General features: G+C 32.1%; 1 protein-coding gene across 1 annotated transcript; it reads right to left on the bottom strand.

The window, feature by feature from the left end:
* Window positions 1-16,459: 16,459 nt before the first annotated feature.
* Window positions 16,460-19,986, bottom strand: LOC123219742. Its single transcript, XM_044641725.1, has 5 exons — window positions 19,887-19,986; window positions 19,313-19,783; window positions 18,619-18,768; window positions 17,941-18,380; window positions 16,460-17,053 (listed from the first exon to the last, which is right to left on the bottom strand). Exons 1-5 carry the CDS (start codon window positions 19,984-19,986, stop codon window positions 16,460-16,462), a joined length of 1,755 nt encoding a protein of 584 aa, XP_044497660.1.
* Between the last annotated feature and the right edge of the window lie 1,702 nt (window positions 19,987-21,688).

Raw genomic sequence — 21,688 nt, 5'->3', positions numbered from 1 at the left:
TCACATGATTATTTGCTTTATTAATCTTGTACATAATTTCTAGTTCGTTTTACATCTATTATTGTAGTTGCTCTCATCTTTTATCAGTCAACATCTAAATGTTATTACAAGTTGCTCATGTTATATCATTAAATTTACAACACAATCTTGTTTACTATGTATTTACAATTTATTATGTAAGAGTTTGCAGGATCTCCACAAAAATACTATTCAGTCTCTCTCACCCTAAAAGCTACCTAACAAGTGAGATTAATTTTCCCTCGCACTCATATAACAACTTTCTCTCAAACAGGTTGGCCAATTGAGGAGTAAAAATTGATGAAACTTCCCCTTTATCCAAGCCTCCTGAACCAAGCCAACCAGGGAGTAAGGCAAACTTCAAATAGACCCAGTGGCTTAATTTGGATGAAATTATTTCAAACCTTAAGCTATGATACCAATCATTGTGTCTTCACAGAAGTGCGATTAGGCCTCTCCTACCAGTATGAGATTTTCCCTCACGAGTATATCACATTATCATGTATATTCATTAAATAATACAATGATACATGTTTATGTTCTCTTTTATCTTTGTATCTAAGTTAATGTTTACTAGATAGAAATGGGATAACCTTATTGTGAATCCTACTTAGATGACTTTTTTCTCCTTCAATCACGATCCATGTTGACTCCTTTTGCACACTACAACGTGCTAGAAGGGATGATATATATTAGCTTTGATGATCATGGATTATCCGGAGGAGTCACTGAAACAAATTTTTATAATCTTCCTAGTTTGGAAGCTCTTCACTTGGATGGAAACATGTTCAGCGGCCAAATACCATCCAGTTTATCAGAATGCAGAAGCTTGCAATCCTTATCCTAGTCATACAAATATTTCACTGGAGCCATACCAAAAGAAATTGGAAAATTGACTCAACTTAAGAACATACTTATTGGACACAATAGACTCCAGGGTATATGTATGCTAAAATGTCAACTTCATTACTAAATAAGACTTGAAACTTCTAACTTATACAATCGCTCAAATAAATATTTTGATTTTGTAGGAGAAATTCCCAAGGAGGTGGGCAATTGTACACAACTGAAATCATTAACGCTTCGGCATAATCAGCTCACTGGTTTGTAATTATTTTTCTACTCAATGTGTTTAGATTCGGACAAGACACTGAACTAGTTAAAAGGTCAGTTCATAGATTAACTAGTTTAATTGTTTGGTCGGATAGATGACATCAGTATAAAATAATGAGAATTTTCAATTGGGTTTTAATCATGTAATATTATTATATACTTAGAATAATAGTTGGATTGATTTAACTCAATGACTGAACCATGGTTTGATACTATTCATCTGATTTAATCCCAAGTCAACTTGCTTCACTAGTTGAAAGGGATTTTAAACACCACTTGGGCTGAATTTGACACTAGTTTCCAACCGCGCTAGATGGTCCAATTCAAAATTTAAAACAATACTTCTAATTTGAAGTAGCAATATTTATTTGAGATAACAATACCAAAAATAATGAATTATCACTTTATTTTTTTAAGAGATACCAGAAGTTTTTTTTATTTAATAGACTAAACTTTTACATTTTTCTAATGAATGGACTAAACTTATAGATTTTTAATTAAATAGACTAAAGTTTCACTATTTTCTATTAAAAATACTTAACTGATCACTTTGTTTCTAAAATAAAATAAAACAAATAATTTTAACTGTATTTACTTGGTACCTTTAATGGGAAATACTAAAAATTTGGTCTATTTTTATAGAAAATTTAGAAAGTTTGGTTCTTCATTAGGAAAATATGAGAGTTTGATCAATTCAATAAAAAAGAAAAAAATGTTTGGTCTCTTTGAAAAACAAAATGTGATAGTTTGATACCTACAAGAATTGTTATCCCTTGTAAAAATGTTGACAAATAAAAAAAATATGAACTTAATAAAAAAAGAAAAAAAAAAGGAACCCTTAAAATTTCATTGAAAGAAATATTCTCATGTAGAGAATGTCCACTTTTTTTATTGTATTTTATTGTTTATTGTATCATTCAATGTTAAAAGACAAAGAACAATGTTATATATGCACATAATTTTAAATACATAATTGAATATATAAATGATATATCATCATATGAGTGGATATTATTTTATTTTTAATTTAAAATTATTAACCGTATAATGATATATCATTTATGTATGTAACTATATACTTAAAATTTTGTGCACTTGAAAAACAAAATTGGATAGCTTTCAGCCTTTCAAAAGAAAAATTGTAATGTTTATTGTTTGTTTTTAATGTTACCCTGTTCAATTATTTTCTTAGGAGCTATACCGAAAGACATTGGAAACTTGATTCAACTCACCTTGGTGTATCTTGACTACAGTGATATTCAAGGTATGGTATATATATATATATATATACATACACACGCACAACTCTAATAATACTCTCGGCACCCATTATCTTTCAAGATAACTCATTATGGATCATGTCATAGTCTATCATTTCATTGGAAAAAGAACAATTTTCATCCAAGTTTTAGTCCAAATTCAAAATCATATCCACGATAAATGAAAAAACCTAAACATCCATTTATGGGTTAACTATCGTTCAAATTATCAATTAGAAGCAGGAGAAAAATCATTATTTTACTCATAAACTATAAAATCTAAAAACTTTATATCATTTCCCCCCTTAATTTAGAAAACTCACATTTACCCTCATAATTAAACTTTGAAAAATTCACTTTTTCCCTTTTTCAGGTTTCATCTCAGGTGGCTTAGGGAATTGGTCGATGATCGAGAAGAAGTAAAGGTCTTTTTTGACAAAGGATGACCTTGGATGAAGAAGTGTCGTCTAGATCGAGAAGACTCGACAAAGGACGATGAAGCGTCGTCCTTCATCGTTTGGATGACACAACGAAGAACGAAACTTTGTTGTCGTTTCTGGATGACACGACGAAGGACGATAAAGGGTCATCCTTCGTCAAGTCTTCCAGACAATGAAGGATGAAGCTTCGTTGTCCTTCATCGTCACGTTTGGATGGTTGTCCTTTGTCGTCCTTCATAGTCGGATCTGAAAGATTGATGAAAAACATCGGTCATCAGTCAGAATAATGGTAGTTGGAGAAGGAAATAAACACTAGGGGTGAAATTTAAGCTTTTTAAATTTTGAGAATAAGTTGAAGTGTTAGTTTTTAAAATTTAGGGTAGAATGATATAAATTTCAAAGTTTTATGGTTTATAGGTAAAATAACGATTTTATCCCTACCCTTAACTGAAAATTTGGACGACAGTTAGTCTATAAGTGCGTGTTTGAGCTTTTCATCTGTCATAGGTATAATTTTGAGATTAGACTAAAATTTGGATGGGAAATAGTCCTTTTCCCCACTTCATATATAAATCTTTGCCCTCTTTCCACTATAGGTGGATTTCATTAAAACTGGTTTGGATTATAGTCCATATATGGCTCAAACTAGTCAAATTCGAATTGAAGTGATTTTAGTTTGTCAAGCTTGATATCGGCAATTCTTTTTTTATTTTTCTTCTCTCATAATTCTTCTCATTTTCTAACAATATTTCTTCTCTTTTATGACAATTCTCCTTTTCCTGTGTTATTTTTCGCCAACTCTACATTCCAACTCACGTACCCACCTTTCTCCACTACATCACAGAAGAATGATTAAAGTGAACCGCTAACTTAGAGCACCCCACACACTAGTCTACTTTCAAATATTAAATTTCTTTACTAATTATTATTCTTGATTTTCTTCTTTGCTTGCCCCCACCACAAATTGTAAAGCACAATCGCCGGTTTATGACTTTCAAAGTTACCGATGTTTTCTTTGTCAGCAACCACTGAAACCCATCAAATAATAACATTCTTTACAAATATAAATTAGGCCAAATAATTATTTCTAACCCAAGGTTTGATGAATCTTCAAATTCTCACACATTAAGTTTTAGAAAACTAAATTCCCAGATGTTATCTATTTTTGTTAATGAATTATGTTTGGTTTTTCTAGAAATGATTGGTTTACCCGTTTATTTGAATTATAAAACTGTCATTAAAACTTAATATACATGTCAAATTATCAATATATTTTTACTAGTTTAAAAATTTATTATTTAAACTTTAAAAAGATATCAAAACTCTAACCAACTTTAAAATGTTATATTTATGTTAAATTTATTGTTATTTTTAAAATTATTGAAGTACATGTTGAAATTTTAAAAAATTGAAAAACACCCCAAAAGTTTTTTAATTTTCTAAATCCTTGAAAAATGTTATTAGCACCTCTAACATTTGCAAAAATTATAATTTGTCCCAAACATATGTTGCTTTGAAAAAGGAAAAAATAGAAAACTAAGGGGAAAGGGAAAGTAAAAAGAATAAGGAAAAGACAAAATTGAAAGAATAAGAAGAAAAAAAGAAAATAAAGCAATCTATGCAAAATAGCCTAGAAGCCCTTTCACTAACAAAATTCATTAATAAAACTGGACAATGGGTGAAAATATGATTTTTTTGAAAGTTAAATTGTGAGAATTTCTCATTTCAGCAAATCTTGGGTGGGAAGTCTTTTGGCCTATAAATTATTGCTGTGGTTACATATGCACCATACTAATGACCGGAATCTGAAGATCGATGTTTGCATTGCACTTTTATATAAGATTTGTAACCATTGACTTATTCCTAAAACATTCAATTATCCAACACAAAAGAGATATTGTCTAACATGTCCCATTCAATATAATAGCATACGCAAAAAGGTCCTAAATATTGTAAATGAACATCAAGACACATAAAATGACTTTCATGCAAGAGGCTCATGCATATAATTTTATCATATATTCAACTGTTTTATAGGAAAATAATCATGCACCCGTATTATTTTGGTTACTTCATTTAGATCATTAACTTTAGAAATTAACAATGACTCCCCAAAGGCAGCGAACTTAAAAAAGTAATACAGACAAAAGGATATTGTAACACTTATAGGAAAATTGCAAGAGAGATGTTGGGTATGCAATCATCCCACATTACTTAAAACAGATACGATAACATTGGTTAAATCTCAAAAACAAAATTATAACAAAGTGGATAATATCTTAACAATAAATCAGATGTTATAAATATTCATAATTCTTAATATTACCCTTTCTGTTTCTCTTTTAGAATAATCATTTTTTATTAAATGAAATGAGATCTTTGAATTATTTCACAGGACCATTGTCGAAGAAAATTGGAAATTTGACTCAGCTTCAAGAAATGTATATTTCTTACAATAAACTCCAAGGTATGACATAGACAATTGAGTAATAAAAATAGGGGTGGATTCAATTCAATTTGAGTTGAGTCTAGGGCTGGTTTGAACTTGGATTGAAGACATAATGTCTGATTCAAGCTCATTCAAGCTGGTAAACAATGTCAGTACATGACCATGATAATATAAATAGTATCATCAGAGGGATAAAACGTGATGCCGACGAGATAAATAGTGTCATCTAATAGAAAAGAAGTTGAGGTATCAAATTAGAGTTCTTGTTCAAAATCAACTCGTTCAAATTGAGCCGTGAACTTGATTCAAGATCCAATTGGATCCAACCCTAAATAAAAAATATATAATTATATTGTAAAATATAATTAATACACCAGGTGAGATTCCAAGTGAAATTGGAAATCTTCATAATCTATAAGATTTGATACTTGGTTTTAACAATTTAGTCGGCTTGGTTCCAACAACTCTCTTCAATATATCAATGATGAAACAACTTTCTGTTACAGCAAATAAGCTCTCTCTCTCGGAAATTCTTTCTTCAAACATTGAACTTCCAAATCTTGAAGGTCTTTACTTGGGGTTTAATGGTTTTTACTTCATTCCTACTACAATTGGAAATTTAAGAAATCTTGAGTGGCTTGTCTTATCTGATAATTTCTTGACATTTTCTAATCCAAATTTGAGCTTTCTTTCCTCCTTGGCACTTTGCAAGAATTTAAAACATCTCTAGAGCTGAATGGAAATCCATTGAATGGCATCCTTCCATGTTCGACAGGGAATCTCCCTATATCTTCGGAAAATCTTCATATGAATGATTGCAATATTAGTGGCAACATTCCCAAGAAAAAACGAACTTGAAAAACCTTGATAGATTTACAGTTATAAAACAACAAATTGATTGGATCTATCCCAGGTTCAATTAGTGGCTTACAAAAACTCTAGGGTTTGAACCTTGTAAATAATGAACTAGAAGGGTCCATCCCAAATCAGCTTTGTCAATTGAATAAATTAGTTTCCGTGCAATTAGATGTTTACAAAACTTATGGATCCATACCTGCATGTATGGGCAACCTCACTACAATGAGAAAACTGTCGTTGGCCTTCAATAGGTTAACGTATGGCACCTGGAGGACATCTTGTATTTTAATTTGTCAGTAAATTTTCTAAATGGGTCTCTTCCATTAGAAATTGAAGCCTCGAAGGTTGTGGTAAATATAGATTTATCAGGGAATCTATTGTCTGGCAATATTCCAAACTATATTGGACGCTTAAAAAATCTACAAAATCTATCCTTAGGACGGAATAGATTAGAAGGCTCGATTCCTGAATCTATTGGTGACCTGACAAGCATGGACTTCTTGGATTTATCTAGTAGCAATCTCTCTGGAGACATTCCAATGTCTTTAGAAAAACTCATGTATCTGAAATATCTAAATTTTTGTCTTTCAATTGATTAAGTGGCAAAATTCCTGAAAAAGGATCTTTTGGAAACTTTTTGGCTGAATCTTTCATGGGAAATCTTGCATTGTGTGGTTCTCCAAAACTACAAGTTCCACCATGCAAAACAAGTAGCACTCATTGGAAATCAAGGGCTAAAAGCTATGTAGCACGGAAACAGAAACATGAAAACGCATTTAAAAAAAAAAAAAAGGAAATAGAAACGTGAGAAAACTTATAAATATGAAAAATATAAGGGTTTTTTATAAATACTAATTTTTTTATTAAAAAAACATAAACTTGTATAATATAAAAATAAATAATTAAAAAAATGAAGAGAAAAAATACTATAAAATAGAATAATAGAATCTATTGTAAATTGTTCTTGAGTAAACACATATAGATATTTAAGAAAAAAACAATAATACACATCAATCTATATGATATGTTGGGAAAGAGATAAGTAACACATCGAAGAGTAGAGAGGAGATGAATTCAATATGAGATTTAAAAACATTTTCGGTTTAAAAATACAAAAGATATGTGTTTAATCGATTTCATAATTTTTCTTCTAAAAGAAACATGTTTCAAAATTTTTCAAAAATTTCGAAATAACCCGAAATGTTTCCTACAAGTTTCGGAGAGTTTCGAAAATGGAAACATTTCCAAAACATGGAAACGCACCCCATTGTAAGTTTCCGTGCTACTTTGGCTAAAAGGTTATCATATTTATTGTTTTACCGCTAAGGATTGTAGTCACTGTCCTGATTCTCACTTTGTGTTGATCAAAGCCACCCATAAACGTTGAGATGTATCCACTACATACATGGAGAAGAATTTCTTACCAAGAACTAATGAGAGCTATGGGTGGATTCAGTGAGAACAACTTGCTTGGAAAACGAAGTTTTGGTTCAGTTTACAAAGGAAGACTTGATGATGGTATGGATCGTGCATTAAAGGTATTCCACCTACATTTTCATGAAGCAATTAAAAGTTTTAGACCTAAATGTGAACTTCTGTGTAGTATTCGTCATCAAAATCTTATTAAAGTCATCGACAGTTGTACAAATGATGATTTTAAATGTCTGATACTGGAGTACATGCCTAATGAAAGCTTGGAGAAATGTTTGTATTATGAAAATATTGCTTTGGACATTTCACAGAGGTTGAAAAGAATGAGAGATGTTAATTTGGCCCAACAATGTCTTGATAGATGAAAATTTAGCCGCCAATCTGAGCAATTTTGGCATCGCAAAGCTCTTAAGTGAAGAAGACTCAATGACACAGACACAAACCTTTGCCACCTTTGGCTATACGACGCTAGGTAAATTTTTCTAATCCTACATCTTTTTTATCAAATCTTCTTTGTGATATAATTTTACATGAACAAAATTTAATTCAATCTAATCCGTAGGATCTATGCACATGTTATAATTTACTGAAAAAGATATAAGGTTTAAAAGATAACCCGATTAAGTCATATTCTTTGAATCCATAGAGTTTCTAAAATTTACGTGACCAATCTTAATTTTTTGAAATCTCCCTAAATGAAGACTTTCAATTAATAAAACTATTGTGTACGCTTATCTGTAACCCTCCAATGGCCTAGCTAGTAGGGATTCAATAAACCTTAATATCTATATTAATATAGTTTACCAAGATCATAATGTGTACGCTTATCTATAACCCTCCAATGGCCTATGAAATAACATGGTTTTAATTAAATTAAAATTATAATTAATATTAGCCCTCATTAGAAATATTCTAGCATTATGTGTTATTGATGTTTTATCTCTAGGTATGATAAGAAGTTAATGATATATACATATGATAATAATGGAAGTGCATGTGATGACTCGCAGAATATGAAAAAGAAGGAAAAGTATCTAGAAAAGGAGATATTTACAACTATGACATTATGCTAATGGAAACATTTACAAGGAAAAAGCCAACAGATGAAATCTTTATAGGAGAAAAGAGCTCAAGGAGTTGGATTGGTGAATCATTATGCAGCATAGTGATGCAAGTCTTGGACAAAAATTTGTTGAGAAGGGATGATGAACATTTTCCTAGCAAGGATGCATGTGTGTGTTCTATCTTGAGTTTGGCTATAGAGTGTACAACAAAATTGCCATTGGAGAAGATCAACATAAAAGAAGTAGCAACAACACTTATCAAAATTAGACTCAAATTTGCAAAAATTGGAACGAGAAGAGTAAGGAGGGTTTAAATTTTGGGTTAATTTCTTTTTATTTTCAGTGATTATGATAAAGTTTTAATCCAGGTGATCAGCCATATATTCCCTTTGACCTTTCTTTTGCATATGTTTTATGCTATTTAACTTTTGCCTAATAGGTTTTTGTTGATATCAGACATTTCAAGATGAACAGCAGTCAAGGCTTTTGTTAATATAAGCTTATTATTCTCTCTCGTAAAACGTTTTATAAGAACAAAGACAATACTTTGTAATTTTATGTGATGTACTACATACAGATGAAAACAACATCACCAGTTTTGATTTGTATAGAGAAATGGATAAGCTTGCTAGCCAACTGCCCATGAATTGAAGAGCCTGGATTTTACAGAAGCTATGTGTGAAGATGAAGCAACCTTCAATTTTTTCTCAGCGTGTAATGACATCTGACAATAAGTGCTTGTAATGAGTTTTTTAAATTTGATACTTAGTAAAGAAAAAGTATAAGTTTCCCATTTCCTACTAATGACAAGATGTAAGCTTTGACACGATTATTGAAAAGAACAGATTTCCTGTCAAATTTCTTACTAATGGAAATCAAACTACATATTGGAGAGGGTGACTTCTTATTTTCCTTGGGCAAAGATGGATTCGATTACTCAGGATCGACGATCGGTTTGAATGAATCGATTTTGAGCTAAAAATATTTTAACTTGAGTTTAACTCGATTTAAACCTTTTAGATGCACCTACTTTGTCGCATTGAGAAACCTGTTTACTAGTGATTCACCTTCTTTTTTAACAAATTTTCTTATTTTTCTCCTTAATTGATTCTTCTTATCAACTTCAATGTTTCCTTCATTTTATTTATTTATTTATTTATTTTTGGTGATTTGAACATAATGAAACCAATCTTGAGATGATCATTATGAAATCAAACCAAGCTCAAATTATAATTTATTCAGAAACGACTTCACTTGAATCCACTCTATTCTTAGGATCTTGAATTATTACTGTGCGCATGGAATAGCTAGCAGCCTGTCACTTTTGAATGATACATGTAGCATGATTGAAGCCCGCCACTGTTGGCCCAAAGCATTTTAGGAAGTGGATGGATTTCAAACTTGAGAAGGCCAACTAGGCCCATGCATTTATTATACCAGATTATTTACGGTATCTAGCTGACATGATTATTAAAGTTTCAATAAAATTATGTATATTTATTTATATATTAATAATAATATATTATTATATAAATAAATAATTTTAAATTAAGAATAAATTAACATCCAAGCACATAGTCAGATATCATCATTGGTAGTCAAATTAGTACCATTATAAACACATATAGAATTGTCTATAACTCCTATTTTTATAAGTCTATCATTCAACATTATAAGTTTACATTTTATCATTATGGACAAGTCAATTGTTTTTGCTGTTATTATTGCTATTATTATTATGGTAGATTCGAGCTAAATAGATTCTTAAAAAACAAATTTGAGTTCGGATTAGATCAAAACAACCAATTTAAGCTTGACTCACTTGAGTTGGTGTACTACAATGTCAGAGAAGGAAAAAAGTTATTGGATTAAAAATTGTTAAGGAAGAAAAAGATATTTGTTAGAGAAAAAGAAAAATAGTTTTTGGTGAAACAAGTTTTGGTGCAACGTTTCCAACAAAACATCAATCTCAAGACAAACTAAAGCTCGACGAGCTAATTCTTTTTCAGTTTAAACTTGACTTATTCAAACTAAATAATTATCTTTCTCTAATTATTATTCTATCGATATAAATATTAATGTTCCTACAATTTTAATTAAATTTAACAACCCTTGATGGTAAGACTGGAAATCAACTTTTACAGATGAAAATTTCTGGGCACAATGATGGGTGGATACATGAGCTAGCAATTAGCTTTGAGTAATCATATGTGTACATAGTTTTGAATATCTAATGTGTCATTATGTGATTAAGTATTATTTTATCTTTAATTTAAATTATCGAATCATATGATAACATATTATTACGATACTCAAAATTTGATACACATAGTCTTATTGATTACCTTTTAGATGCATATAAGTCCTCTTAACATGTGTCCAACTTATCTTTAAACTAAAGATGTCAATGGGTTAGATTAGATTGAGTTGTGCTGAGCCAAGACCCATTGCAGTGTAAGCCTTATGGGTCAGGCTGACCTGCAAGCTTATGAGAGCATCCAACTTAGCCTACAATGTTATTGGCCATGCCATGCTGAGCCCTAACTGGGCTAGCCCACGAACTTGTGGCACTAATTTATATTCATTTTTAAATTAATACAACTGAGAACAATACTTAAAAAATGGTGAGTTGACCCTTCAAATTACATTTTTTATTTATTTTCAAAGGATTAAAAGCCATTTGTGTATTTCTATTACTTATATTCATATTCTAATTAAAGAAACATCTAAAATTTTACTAAAAAACCTTCACTTTCTGATAACTCCGAATTTTCTTTAATCTATCAATCTCAAATTCTCTCCATCAAATTATAGTTATGTTTGACAACTTAGTTTCTATTTTATTTTTATAATTTTATTAACTACTTTTTTCCCTTTTGAATATTTTAAGAATGAAGAAACTTAAGATTTTTTAAACGAAAAATTGTTAAAATGATTGGGACATTCATTTTTGTACACTCAAATGTGAAAGAATGAGTGCAATATAAACATAGTAAAAGAGACCTTATGAAAAGAAGTAAAAGTGAAAACAAATTTCCCATTTTTATGCATGATAATAAAGTGCTTTATTTTAATAAATTCAAATGGAGTAATAAATAAAGTAAAAGAGAATAGTATTGTTTTCTACTACAGAAGTGAGTCGCGTAAAAAATGTGGGCTGGGTTAAGCCCTTGACACCTTTACCTCAAACAATATATGAAAATAATCCATCGACTTCAGATGTCCCATTTTTTTATAAATTGTATAAGAGACGCAATACATGTCCAAAATCACTTTTTATGAACAAAATAGAGATAGAGAGAGATGGCAGCTTCATGGTCCACCCTTTGGGACACAATGTCCACCTGTGCTTGGTGTTTAAACAAGAAAGACGGCCACTAATCCTTTATTTATTTATTTATTTTTAAGTAATCCTTTCCTTTTATGTAATTTGGGACTGACTTGTAACAGCTTGCTCATTGGTCAAGGTTAGACTGAAATATAAGCAATGTTATACATATATATTTTTAAGTATATAAATAGGTATATAAATTATGTATTATTATGTGATATAATATTATTTTATCTTTAATTAAAAATTATTTTTTCACATAATGATCATTTGTATATTTATTTATGTACTTAAAAATATATATATAGTTTTATTGTTAAAAAATTGACGTTTTTCTTTATTGTATCAAGATTCCCTGTGATAAAGGGTTCCACACAATTGTTTCTGCCCTATACATGTACAAATGGTAACTAACATATATAAATAATTTGATTTGTCCTTATCTTATTGGGTGATCTAATTGTCTACAAACCTGAAGACTTTAAGCTTTCACATGTATTTTTAAGAAAATATCATTTAAAAACCCTACAATTTTCGAATAAATATTGAATTCTCAAAGCTACTGTGTCCATGTTGTTCTATGTAATCCATGAGAAAAGAATTTTGTTTTATCAAAGAGGTTGAGAACTTTACACTTTTTAGGCTTCATCCAATAAAATGTATTCAGGATTTCTATGCCTGCAATATGTCTCCTTCCAGGCCCATAAAATCCCACAAAAGATGTTGTAGATATTCTTTATTCTTGAATAGGACAGCCAATAGCAATTTTATACAATTTCAGCCCTGTAGGTCATGAATGGGACTTCGATTAACTGGATCGTCCTTAACTTTCCTGAACAAAAGCTTCTTCTTAGTTCATTAAAGATAATCTTAGTGACACTATACCATAAAAGGTCTAATGTAGTAGTTGATTTTCATTTATATAGACCTATAAAACTGCAAATTTAGATTTTAGGCAGCAAAATCATGTTTGTCACAAATGCCACTGCTGCATTGGTAATGGACAATGATTTATACTCAATTAGCTAATAGTAAAAATAATTGTTGCATTAGTAATCTATTTAGGTTATACAATGTTTATGATACTATTTAGTTAGGCTCTTGCATTTATCTTATAGGTTATACTATTTATTTTGTTGATAATATTATTTATCTTATTAATGAATATCCAACACCATCTCGAGTCAACTTGAACGAGCTCAAACTGGTTATTATGGATTTGAGCAACTATTGAGTCCACCCAAGTTTAGGCCCAACTTGGTTCAAATCCAACATTTTAAGCAATGAATATATCTCAAATGGAAAATTTTATACAATTTTCGGGAATTCTTGGTGAGACTATTTAATGTACCAAAATTGTTAAACATTCCCCCACCTTTGGGGCCCGTCTGCTAGAGCCCTTAACAATGGCTAAAATTGGTTTTTTTTTTCAAAAAAAGTGTTAATTTCAAGGAGTTTTGAGTTAAGGTTTTGAGGATTCTCATTAGGGTCATCTATCTTGATTTGTAAAAAGGTGGATGGTGTAAAAAATTTCCCAAAAACCATTGGACATTCGTCTACCCTCAGGATTTGTGTGCTATAGCCCACAAAAATAATCAAAATCAATTGGTTTTTTTTTTTTTTAAAGTGTAGATGTTGTGTGGTTTTGGGATTAGGTTTCAAGGATTTTTGGTGAAGTTATCTACCTTAACTCATAAGAGGGTAGATAGCATGAAAAACACTCTAATAGGAGGGGAGGGGGGGAGGGGGGGAGGGTGGGTGGGGTTTGGTTCATAGTATATTAAAATTATTTTAATAATATATATTTTATTACTAAGATTGTTTTATTTGGTTTATCAATAATAAAAATTTTTGATAATCTTCTATTACCAATAGTGATGTGATAGGTAATATAAAAGATATTTTTATTACCACTTTCATCTTAAATATTTAAAGATTAAAAAGATAATCTTAATTTTGTTACTATTATATTTTTACTTATTAATTTTTTAGGATAAAAATACCTTCATTTTCAATTAATATAACAAACATTACCTAAATCAAATGCACCCTAAAAACCATTGAGTGTTCCCCTACCATCAGGGCCTATGTGCTATAACCCACAAAAATGACCAAAAACAAGAGTTTTTGAAAAAATGTGGATTTTGCGTGGTTTGGGGAGCAAGTTTTTAGAATTCTTAGTGAGTTTATCTACCTTGACTTATGAGAGGTGGATGGTATGAATAATACCCTAGGAATAGCTAGGCATTCCACCACCCACAGGGTCAGTGTGTTATAGTCCATAAAAATGACCAAAACCGAGAGGTTTTGAAAAAACGTAAATTTTGAGAGGTTTTGAGTGCATGTTTTGGGGATTTTTAGTGAAGTTATCTACCTTGACTTGTGAGATGGTGGATAGAGCAAAAAATGTTGTATGAACTACTGTGCATCCCTTTACCTTTAGGGCTTATGTGTTATCGCTTACAAAAATGACCAAAACTAGGCGTTTTTGGAAAAGCATGAATTTCAAGTGGTTTGAGTGTATATTTCAAGGGACAATGAGATTATCTAACTTGATTTGCAAGAGGGTGGATGATGGGAAAAATGCCTCAAAAACCAGTAAGCATTCATCTACTCTCGATGCTAGTGTGTTATAACGCACGAAAATGACCAAAATTGATGGTTTTTTTTGTCAAAAAAGCATGGATTTCAAGAGATTCTTGATACCTTGACTCATGGGGAGGTGAATGATATGAAAAATGCCTACATGGCATTCCTTCACTCTTGGGGCTCGAATACTATAAGTCATATAAATTGCCAAAATTGAGATTTTTGGAAAGGCTAAATGACTTATTCTCACCCATGGTTTGATGTATCCCTAAACTCCCACCCACCACTTTTCGAAAACTTGAACACCAACTCGTCATCCAACCTCTGTTACATTTCATCATTAGTTATAAGGACAAAAATGTCATTTTATCAATAATATTAAAATAAATAAATTTTATCCTATTTTCCTCCAGTTTTAAAAACTAACATTTCACCTCAACCTAAGTTTTGAAAAGTCACTTTTGTCCCCTAGGGTTTTTCTTTTTACTTCTCTCCCTTCTCTAGCATCGAAATCCGGTCAAATATATCTTCTCCTTCAGTAATCTCTCTCTTTGTCAACACTTTCTCTATCTAACTATAAATTTGACACTCTCTCTCCCTGAGTTTGATCGATTCGTGAGATAAGGAGAAGACAAATCGACCAATTCGTCTTTTCCTTTATCTCACCAATTGGCTAGAAAGCTTCATGACTCAGTTGATCCTTCTCATCATATCATCTCCTGTCTTCTCATCACGTCCTCTCATTCATCACACTTCTCGACCAATTTGTGAGATGAAGGAGAAGATGAATCAGTCGATTCATCTTCTCCTTCATCTCATGAATCGATCGGATTCGGGGAGAGAGAATGTTGGCTTTGTGGTAAAAAAAAGAGAACACTGATGAAGAGAGAGATTACTGACAGAGAAAATGAGTTCAGTTGGATTCTGATGCTAGAGAAAGGAGGGAAGAAAAAAGAAAAACCCTAGGGGGGAAAAGTGACTTTCAAAACTTAGGTTGGGGTGAAATTGTTAGTTTTCTAAACCGGATTGAAGAGGAATAGAATAAAAATATTTATTTTAATATTATTGATGAAATGACATTTTTTCTCATATAACTAACAGCTAAATGTAACAGAGGTTTGATGACAACTGGGTATTTGAGTTTTAAAAAAATAGAGGGTGGGAGTTTGGGGATTCATCAAACCTTGTGTGGGAATAATTCCTACCCAAAAAAATGACCAAAATTGATGGTTTTTTTTTTTTTCTAAAAAGCATGAATTTCGAGAGATTGTGGCTGCAAGTTTTGAGGATTCTTGGTGAGCTTATTTATCTTGACTCGTGAGAGGGTGGATAATATGAAAAATGCCTAAAAAACCACTTGGTGTTCCATCACTCTTGGACCTGAATACTATAGGTCACATAAATTGCCATAATTGAGGTTTTTGGAAACATGTGGACTTTGGACGGTTTTGGGCTCAGTTCTTAACTTGAAAATTTGCAATTTTTGCATGCAGAAGGAGAGTATCAGGATATCTCCCATTGACATCCGAGAAGCTATGGATCTATTGATGAGTTATCGTGTCGAACGACAGATTGAAGTAGTGGCTTTTGAAGAAGAAGAAGAACAGGTAGAGTTGAGTCACAAGCAAATAAGAAATTGTTGTTGGATCACTTACAGAGAAATTTGTATTCAGCAGTTCCTTAAGAAGACGAACAAGTAGATGACACTATTGCAAAATGCTAAGAACACGGAGATTTAGTTCGCCACTATAAGGCTCTTATTGTGCTAAAATTTGGTTAGTCATTATAAGGTATTCTCAGACAGTAAGAGGGAATAGAAAACTGGCAATACACAAAAAAGGAGACGGATTTCTTTTCCAAGACCAATACATACAAATATTCCATCAAGTTCAACTCTCCTCTGCCTATCACTTGAGGAAAATTCCAGGGCCATATGTATAAAAGATCAAATCTACCAGGAGAGGAAGTTGAGAATACACAAACAAAAACACAGGCGCACAAACTGATGCACCCAGTAAAACAAGTATCCAGTGAGCCCTCTTGTCATAAAACACCAGATAAACAATGGCGCCATAGTCAACCATCATTGACGTTACAGAGATAAACAGCAAAACAAGACCCGATATCAACCTGTTGGGCAGGACATAAAGGAAATCATCTTCTGCATAGCGAGTAATGAGGATGGACAAGAACATTATCATGGCTGCAATAGATGAGAGCAAAGAGAGTGCATCCGAGATGTCAAATATCGTGAAGCTTTTCTCTTTGGAAAACTTTGGTTTTCCATTTTCTCCATCGCCACCAGGTACACTGATTGCTGCGGCAAATACTATTGTGGCAATGAGTGTTGTTGCTAATGAGCATCCAGTGGCTGCTTGTTTCATCCATTCCTCACCTTTCTTTACAAGCATCTTGTGTTCCTCAGTAAATACCATTGCTGGTGTTTCTCCTTTAGAGTTTTTATTCTCTCTGTAGGCAGGCTGAACAATTTTCTTCACTTCCTGTATATAGTAAAGTTCATAACTAAAGAGTATGAATATATGCACTTGAAAAAGACATCCCAAAATAGTTGTTAAAAGTAGGACTGAGAATTAGTCTTATTAAATAGTTGTTAAAAGTAGGAGTGGGAATTAGTCTTATTAATTAGCACTCTTTAAATAGTGAAATCCTTTGTAATAAATTGAACCCTATTGTAAAACCCTAGTCATTGACAAAACATAAAAGAGATGATGGTATGTACAACTATTCTGTATCGTTTGAGAATTATAAGAGAAGTTTGGTTAAATAACTTAGGTACTTTAAATTTATTAATAAAAATTTTGTATAACAAAGTTCAAAAGTTGAATTGTTTACATTAAATCGTGGTAGATTGTGTGTCCAAAATGAATAACATTTTAATAGTGAATTAAACTATTAGATCATGATATTACAAATAGTATTAGAGTCATTATATGTGTCTTTTTGAATAATAGAGTGGCACATCTTAGTGAGGATGCTAACTCCCATAAGGCACTGGGTTTTGTAAGAAATGATGGTGGGGCAGAGGCTTGCAAAAATGAAAAGCAAACTATGACAAATAATCTATCTAAAGCAAAACGATGGTGAGACAAACCTCATCAATTACAATGGGTCCTGTAAGGCCCTAAGGCTTGTAAAGCTTAACCTTAAAACTTGCAAAACTCAAAAATAAAATTATAATAGATAATGTGTTTAAAACAAAATGATGGTGTGGCAAACCTAAACGGTCATCCAAAACCTTAAGACTTGTAAAATATAAAAGCAAAACTGTGATGGTCAGTATGTCCAAAGCTGTCCAAAACAGAATGTTGACAGTGATCCAATGTCACACATAGCATGTTACCGATATCTATCAAATAAAAATTCTTACCTCAAACCACCGTAATTCACGCTGCATTTGTAAAGCTGCACCAGAGATGAGATCGAGCTGATTTTCAGGTGCCAATTTCCCAGCCAAGTGCAAGATATTATTCCCATCGTTATCATGGGACATCAACAACAAATGTTTGTGACTACTCATTTGATATATAAGACTGAACACCTTCTCTTTCCGGCTCATGACTGCCAGCTGAAGTGCATTATGATTGTCACCATCTATAAACCAGACTGCATCAGGAAATGATATCATAATCTCTTTCACAATTTCGCAAACCCCCAATTCCGCCGCTAATAAGAACGGCCTTCTCAGTATGGAGCAACTTTTTTCGTGGTCTAGTATTCTTGTAATTTCCATGCATAAGAGTTTGACAAGTTTAACGGCTACGTTATTCGTCCATTTTGTTTCTCCTGTCTCTTCTGTACAGCTTGGAACTGCAAATTAATAAAACTTAACAGTGGTTATTTGGTGTATTTGTACTCATCCATAACCTTAACCTGGTTAAAAACCAGTCATAACGAATCGAGTTCAAGCAAAGATTGTATATCTAAGAGATTTAAAGTAATTATCCATTAAACAAAGGAAAAGAAAAGAAAGAGATTTAGAGTAATTATCCATTAAACAAAGGCAAAAAAAAAAAAAAAAGAGAAATTGTGGGAAATATATACTCACAACCACAAAGATGACGTTCCCAAAAATCTGGCTCTCTTCCACTTGGAAATGCAGAAGGCTTTCTTGCTAGTGCACTCAAAAGAGATTCGCCATCAGATGACTCCTTTATAGCTAAACTTGGATACTGTTTAATAAAGTCTAGTGCCATATCTGAGACGAGACGATGAACAATAATTTACAATTAATTTCTGTCGATGTTACAAGGAATCTGGCGTAACATATCATTTAAAGTGACGATGGATTGTCAGATTTATGGCATTGATATAATGATCCAAGACCCTCTAATCCTATTAGACGTGAGATTTATGCCATTGATATAACCCTTTTGGGGATTGTTTCCACAGTCCAAGCTTATTCAATGTGGAATTTTTGGCATCATCACGATATTTTAAAGAAAAAAACATAATTGAGGGGTTTAAAAGGGACAATAAAACTATGTGTACAAATTTGTGTTATTATATAATTATGTGATTAGATAGTTTTAAATTAAATTTAAAAAACATATTATTATTTGTATAAAAAATTATGTACATAGCTCTACTCTAAAAGAGGGTATTTGATATCATCCTCAGGCCAAGCCACTTAAGTCATAGTTGAGCTTACGGTTTTGCCCTTAAGTGGAGTCATACGAGGGAGAAAGAAAAAAACCGCTAAAAATATGAATTAGTAGAGGCAATGGAAAGAATTAACTCACTGTAAAGTCCAGCAACTATAAGCGAATTCAAGAAGGAAAAAGCGTGGTCATTTTCTTCAAACTGAAATATATGTCGAGTGAATTGCTGTAATAATTTAATCATCTTCTTTTGGCCATGTTGAGCAGCCTCAATAATCGGAATCCTGCCAGAGTTATTTCCCACTGCCGCCAAGTCAGGATGTCTGCTTATTATCATTTTGGCTGCTTGAAAATTGCCAACAATTGCAGCAATGGAAAGGGCCGTGTTGCCCTCATTATTTTTCAGTGCCACTTCAACTGTTGACATGAAAGACAATAGAAGCTCCACAATTTGATTCGCCTCTTTCCCAACAGCTATTTGAAGAGCTGTGTCCAAGTTCACCGTGATCCGAACTTGCACCGCTTCAGGATTTTTTTCACAGAAGTCCCTTATCCATTCCAAGTTGCCGTCAAGTATGGCTTTATACAGTGGCCGGTACCTTGTCAGATCCTCTGCAATAAAACAAAAAAAAATTCATATTCACTGATGAAAGTTTTTTGGGAGCTCATAAGCTAAGCGTCACTCTATTGGACCAGGAAGTTACAGCTAACGTACCCGTAAGCTGTGGTGATGGAGAGGAGAGAGGTATGCTTGAGGAAGAGTAGATCTCTTTTGTTGTAGGAGAGGCTGTTTTAACGTCTATTACGTGCTCCATCAGACTGATCAGATATGATAATAATTGAGCTCTCTTATGAAGAAAAAGCCACAGGCTGTGTTGAAGAAGAGGCCACAGGCACCGGGTGTTTTAAAGAAGAGGTGGGTCACGGGCTGAGGCTATGGTGGAAATTGGAAAGCATCGTCAAGTGTTGTAGTCATTCGTGGAAACATCATGTTATCTCAGTTCCTCTTAAGTGTGATAGCTTTTCATTATTATTATTATTATCATCATCGTCAATTAAAGAATAATATGTTTGACGTTTACTGGCTAAAAGAAAAGAGTTCATGAGCTCATAAATTGTGAATACGTATATTAAATTACAAGTTTAAATCAAAACTAGGATAGATTATACGTTTTAATTCTTTTCACACTTGTCATAAAGAAACAAGATAATCAATAATATGACAAAACAACAAAAACTATAGTATGATAGACCGTGTTCAAGGTGCAAGAAATAGTTATTTCTAGCTGAAAACAATGAAAAGAGATAAGGGCCCTCCAAGAAATTACATGAGAAATTTCTAGCGTAATTGATGGGGCTAACGTAAACATAAAGAAAGCTTTTGACGAAGCTGAATTCAATAATATAAGAAGATTGAATTTTGACTTCTCTGAATACTATGCAAATATTAAACAAAGACTTGCCTTGTTTGACCCATAATTAATGCCAAATTGGTTTAAGTTATTGTTGAAACCCATTTTAGTTATTATATCAGATTGAGATCCTCTAGTGGACATATAAACCGTTACAACTTTGCTATTGAATTTTATAACCTAAAATATCATCATCCTTGGTCATCCAAGATTGTGATAATATCCAGTTTAGACATAGACTAATAGTTTTATCTGCTAAATTTGTAATTCAAAACGTCGTCTAGTGACTCGTTAACATATTTCTGTTTTAAACCCACAATGCATTACCAGCTGCTTTAGAGCCTTGCAACACTAAATGTTATTGTTGGTGATCATCTAGAAGAAGAAAATAGACACTACGCAAACATGCATGCGTACAATTTTTCTCATAGTACACGTTTTCTATGTCAATATTTACACAATCGAACGAACCAAAAGCCACACAAAATGACATTGACTCTTCCAAGTGAAAATGACAAAAACAAAAATTGTTTTTGAGTATTTAATTTTGCAAAAACGTGTTAAAATTTGATAGGATGGCAAGCAGGGACGGAGCCACATTAGGGGCAAGGGGGGACTATGGCCCCCCTCGAATTTTTCAGAAACTTTATACGTTCTTTAATTGGACCGACAAAAATTCTTTAAAATTTTATACGTTCTTTAATTTCTTGAACCAAAATATAATTTCAAATGCAAGTTTTTTTATAATTTCTTGAACCAAAATAGAATTTCTTTATAAGTCAAGATGGACTGGACTGTCTTGACTTTCCTGAACAAAAGATTTTTCTTAGTTTAACCTGAAGACTTTTAGCTTCCACATCTATTTATATGCCGAAAGATATTATTGACAAGTAATAGTAGGAAACTCTTGAACTATTTAAAAACACAATTTACAAGTAAATATTAAATTCATTCACAATAGAATGAGTTTATTTATGAATGGAAGGGAAGCTTTAGACAGAGTTCCTCAATTAAATACCATAATTTTATTTCTTTATCCATGATCATTTTGCATCAGTTTTTGTTGGGATGGATGACCACTTTATTTATAAGGTGTTATGCTGAT

Source organism: Mangifera indica, chromosome 6 (assembly GCF_011075055.1).
Source record: "Mangifera indica cultivar Alphonso chromosome 6, CATAS_Mindica_2.1, whole genome shotgun sequence".
NCBI lineage: Eukaryota > Viridiplantae > Streptophyta > Magnoliopsida > Sapindales > Anacardiaceae > Mangifera > Mangifera indica.
This window is presented reverse-complemented; position numbering and strand designations above follow the sequence as displayed.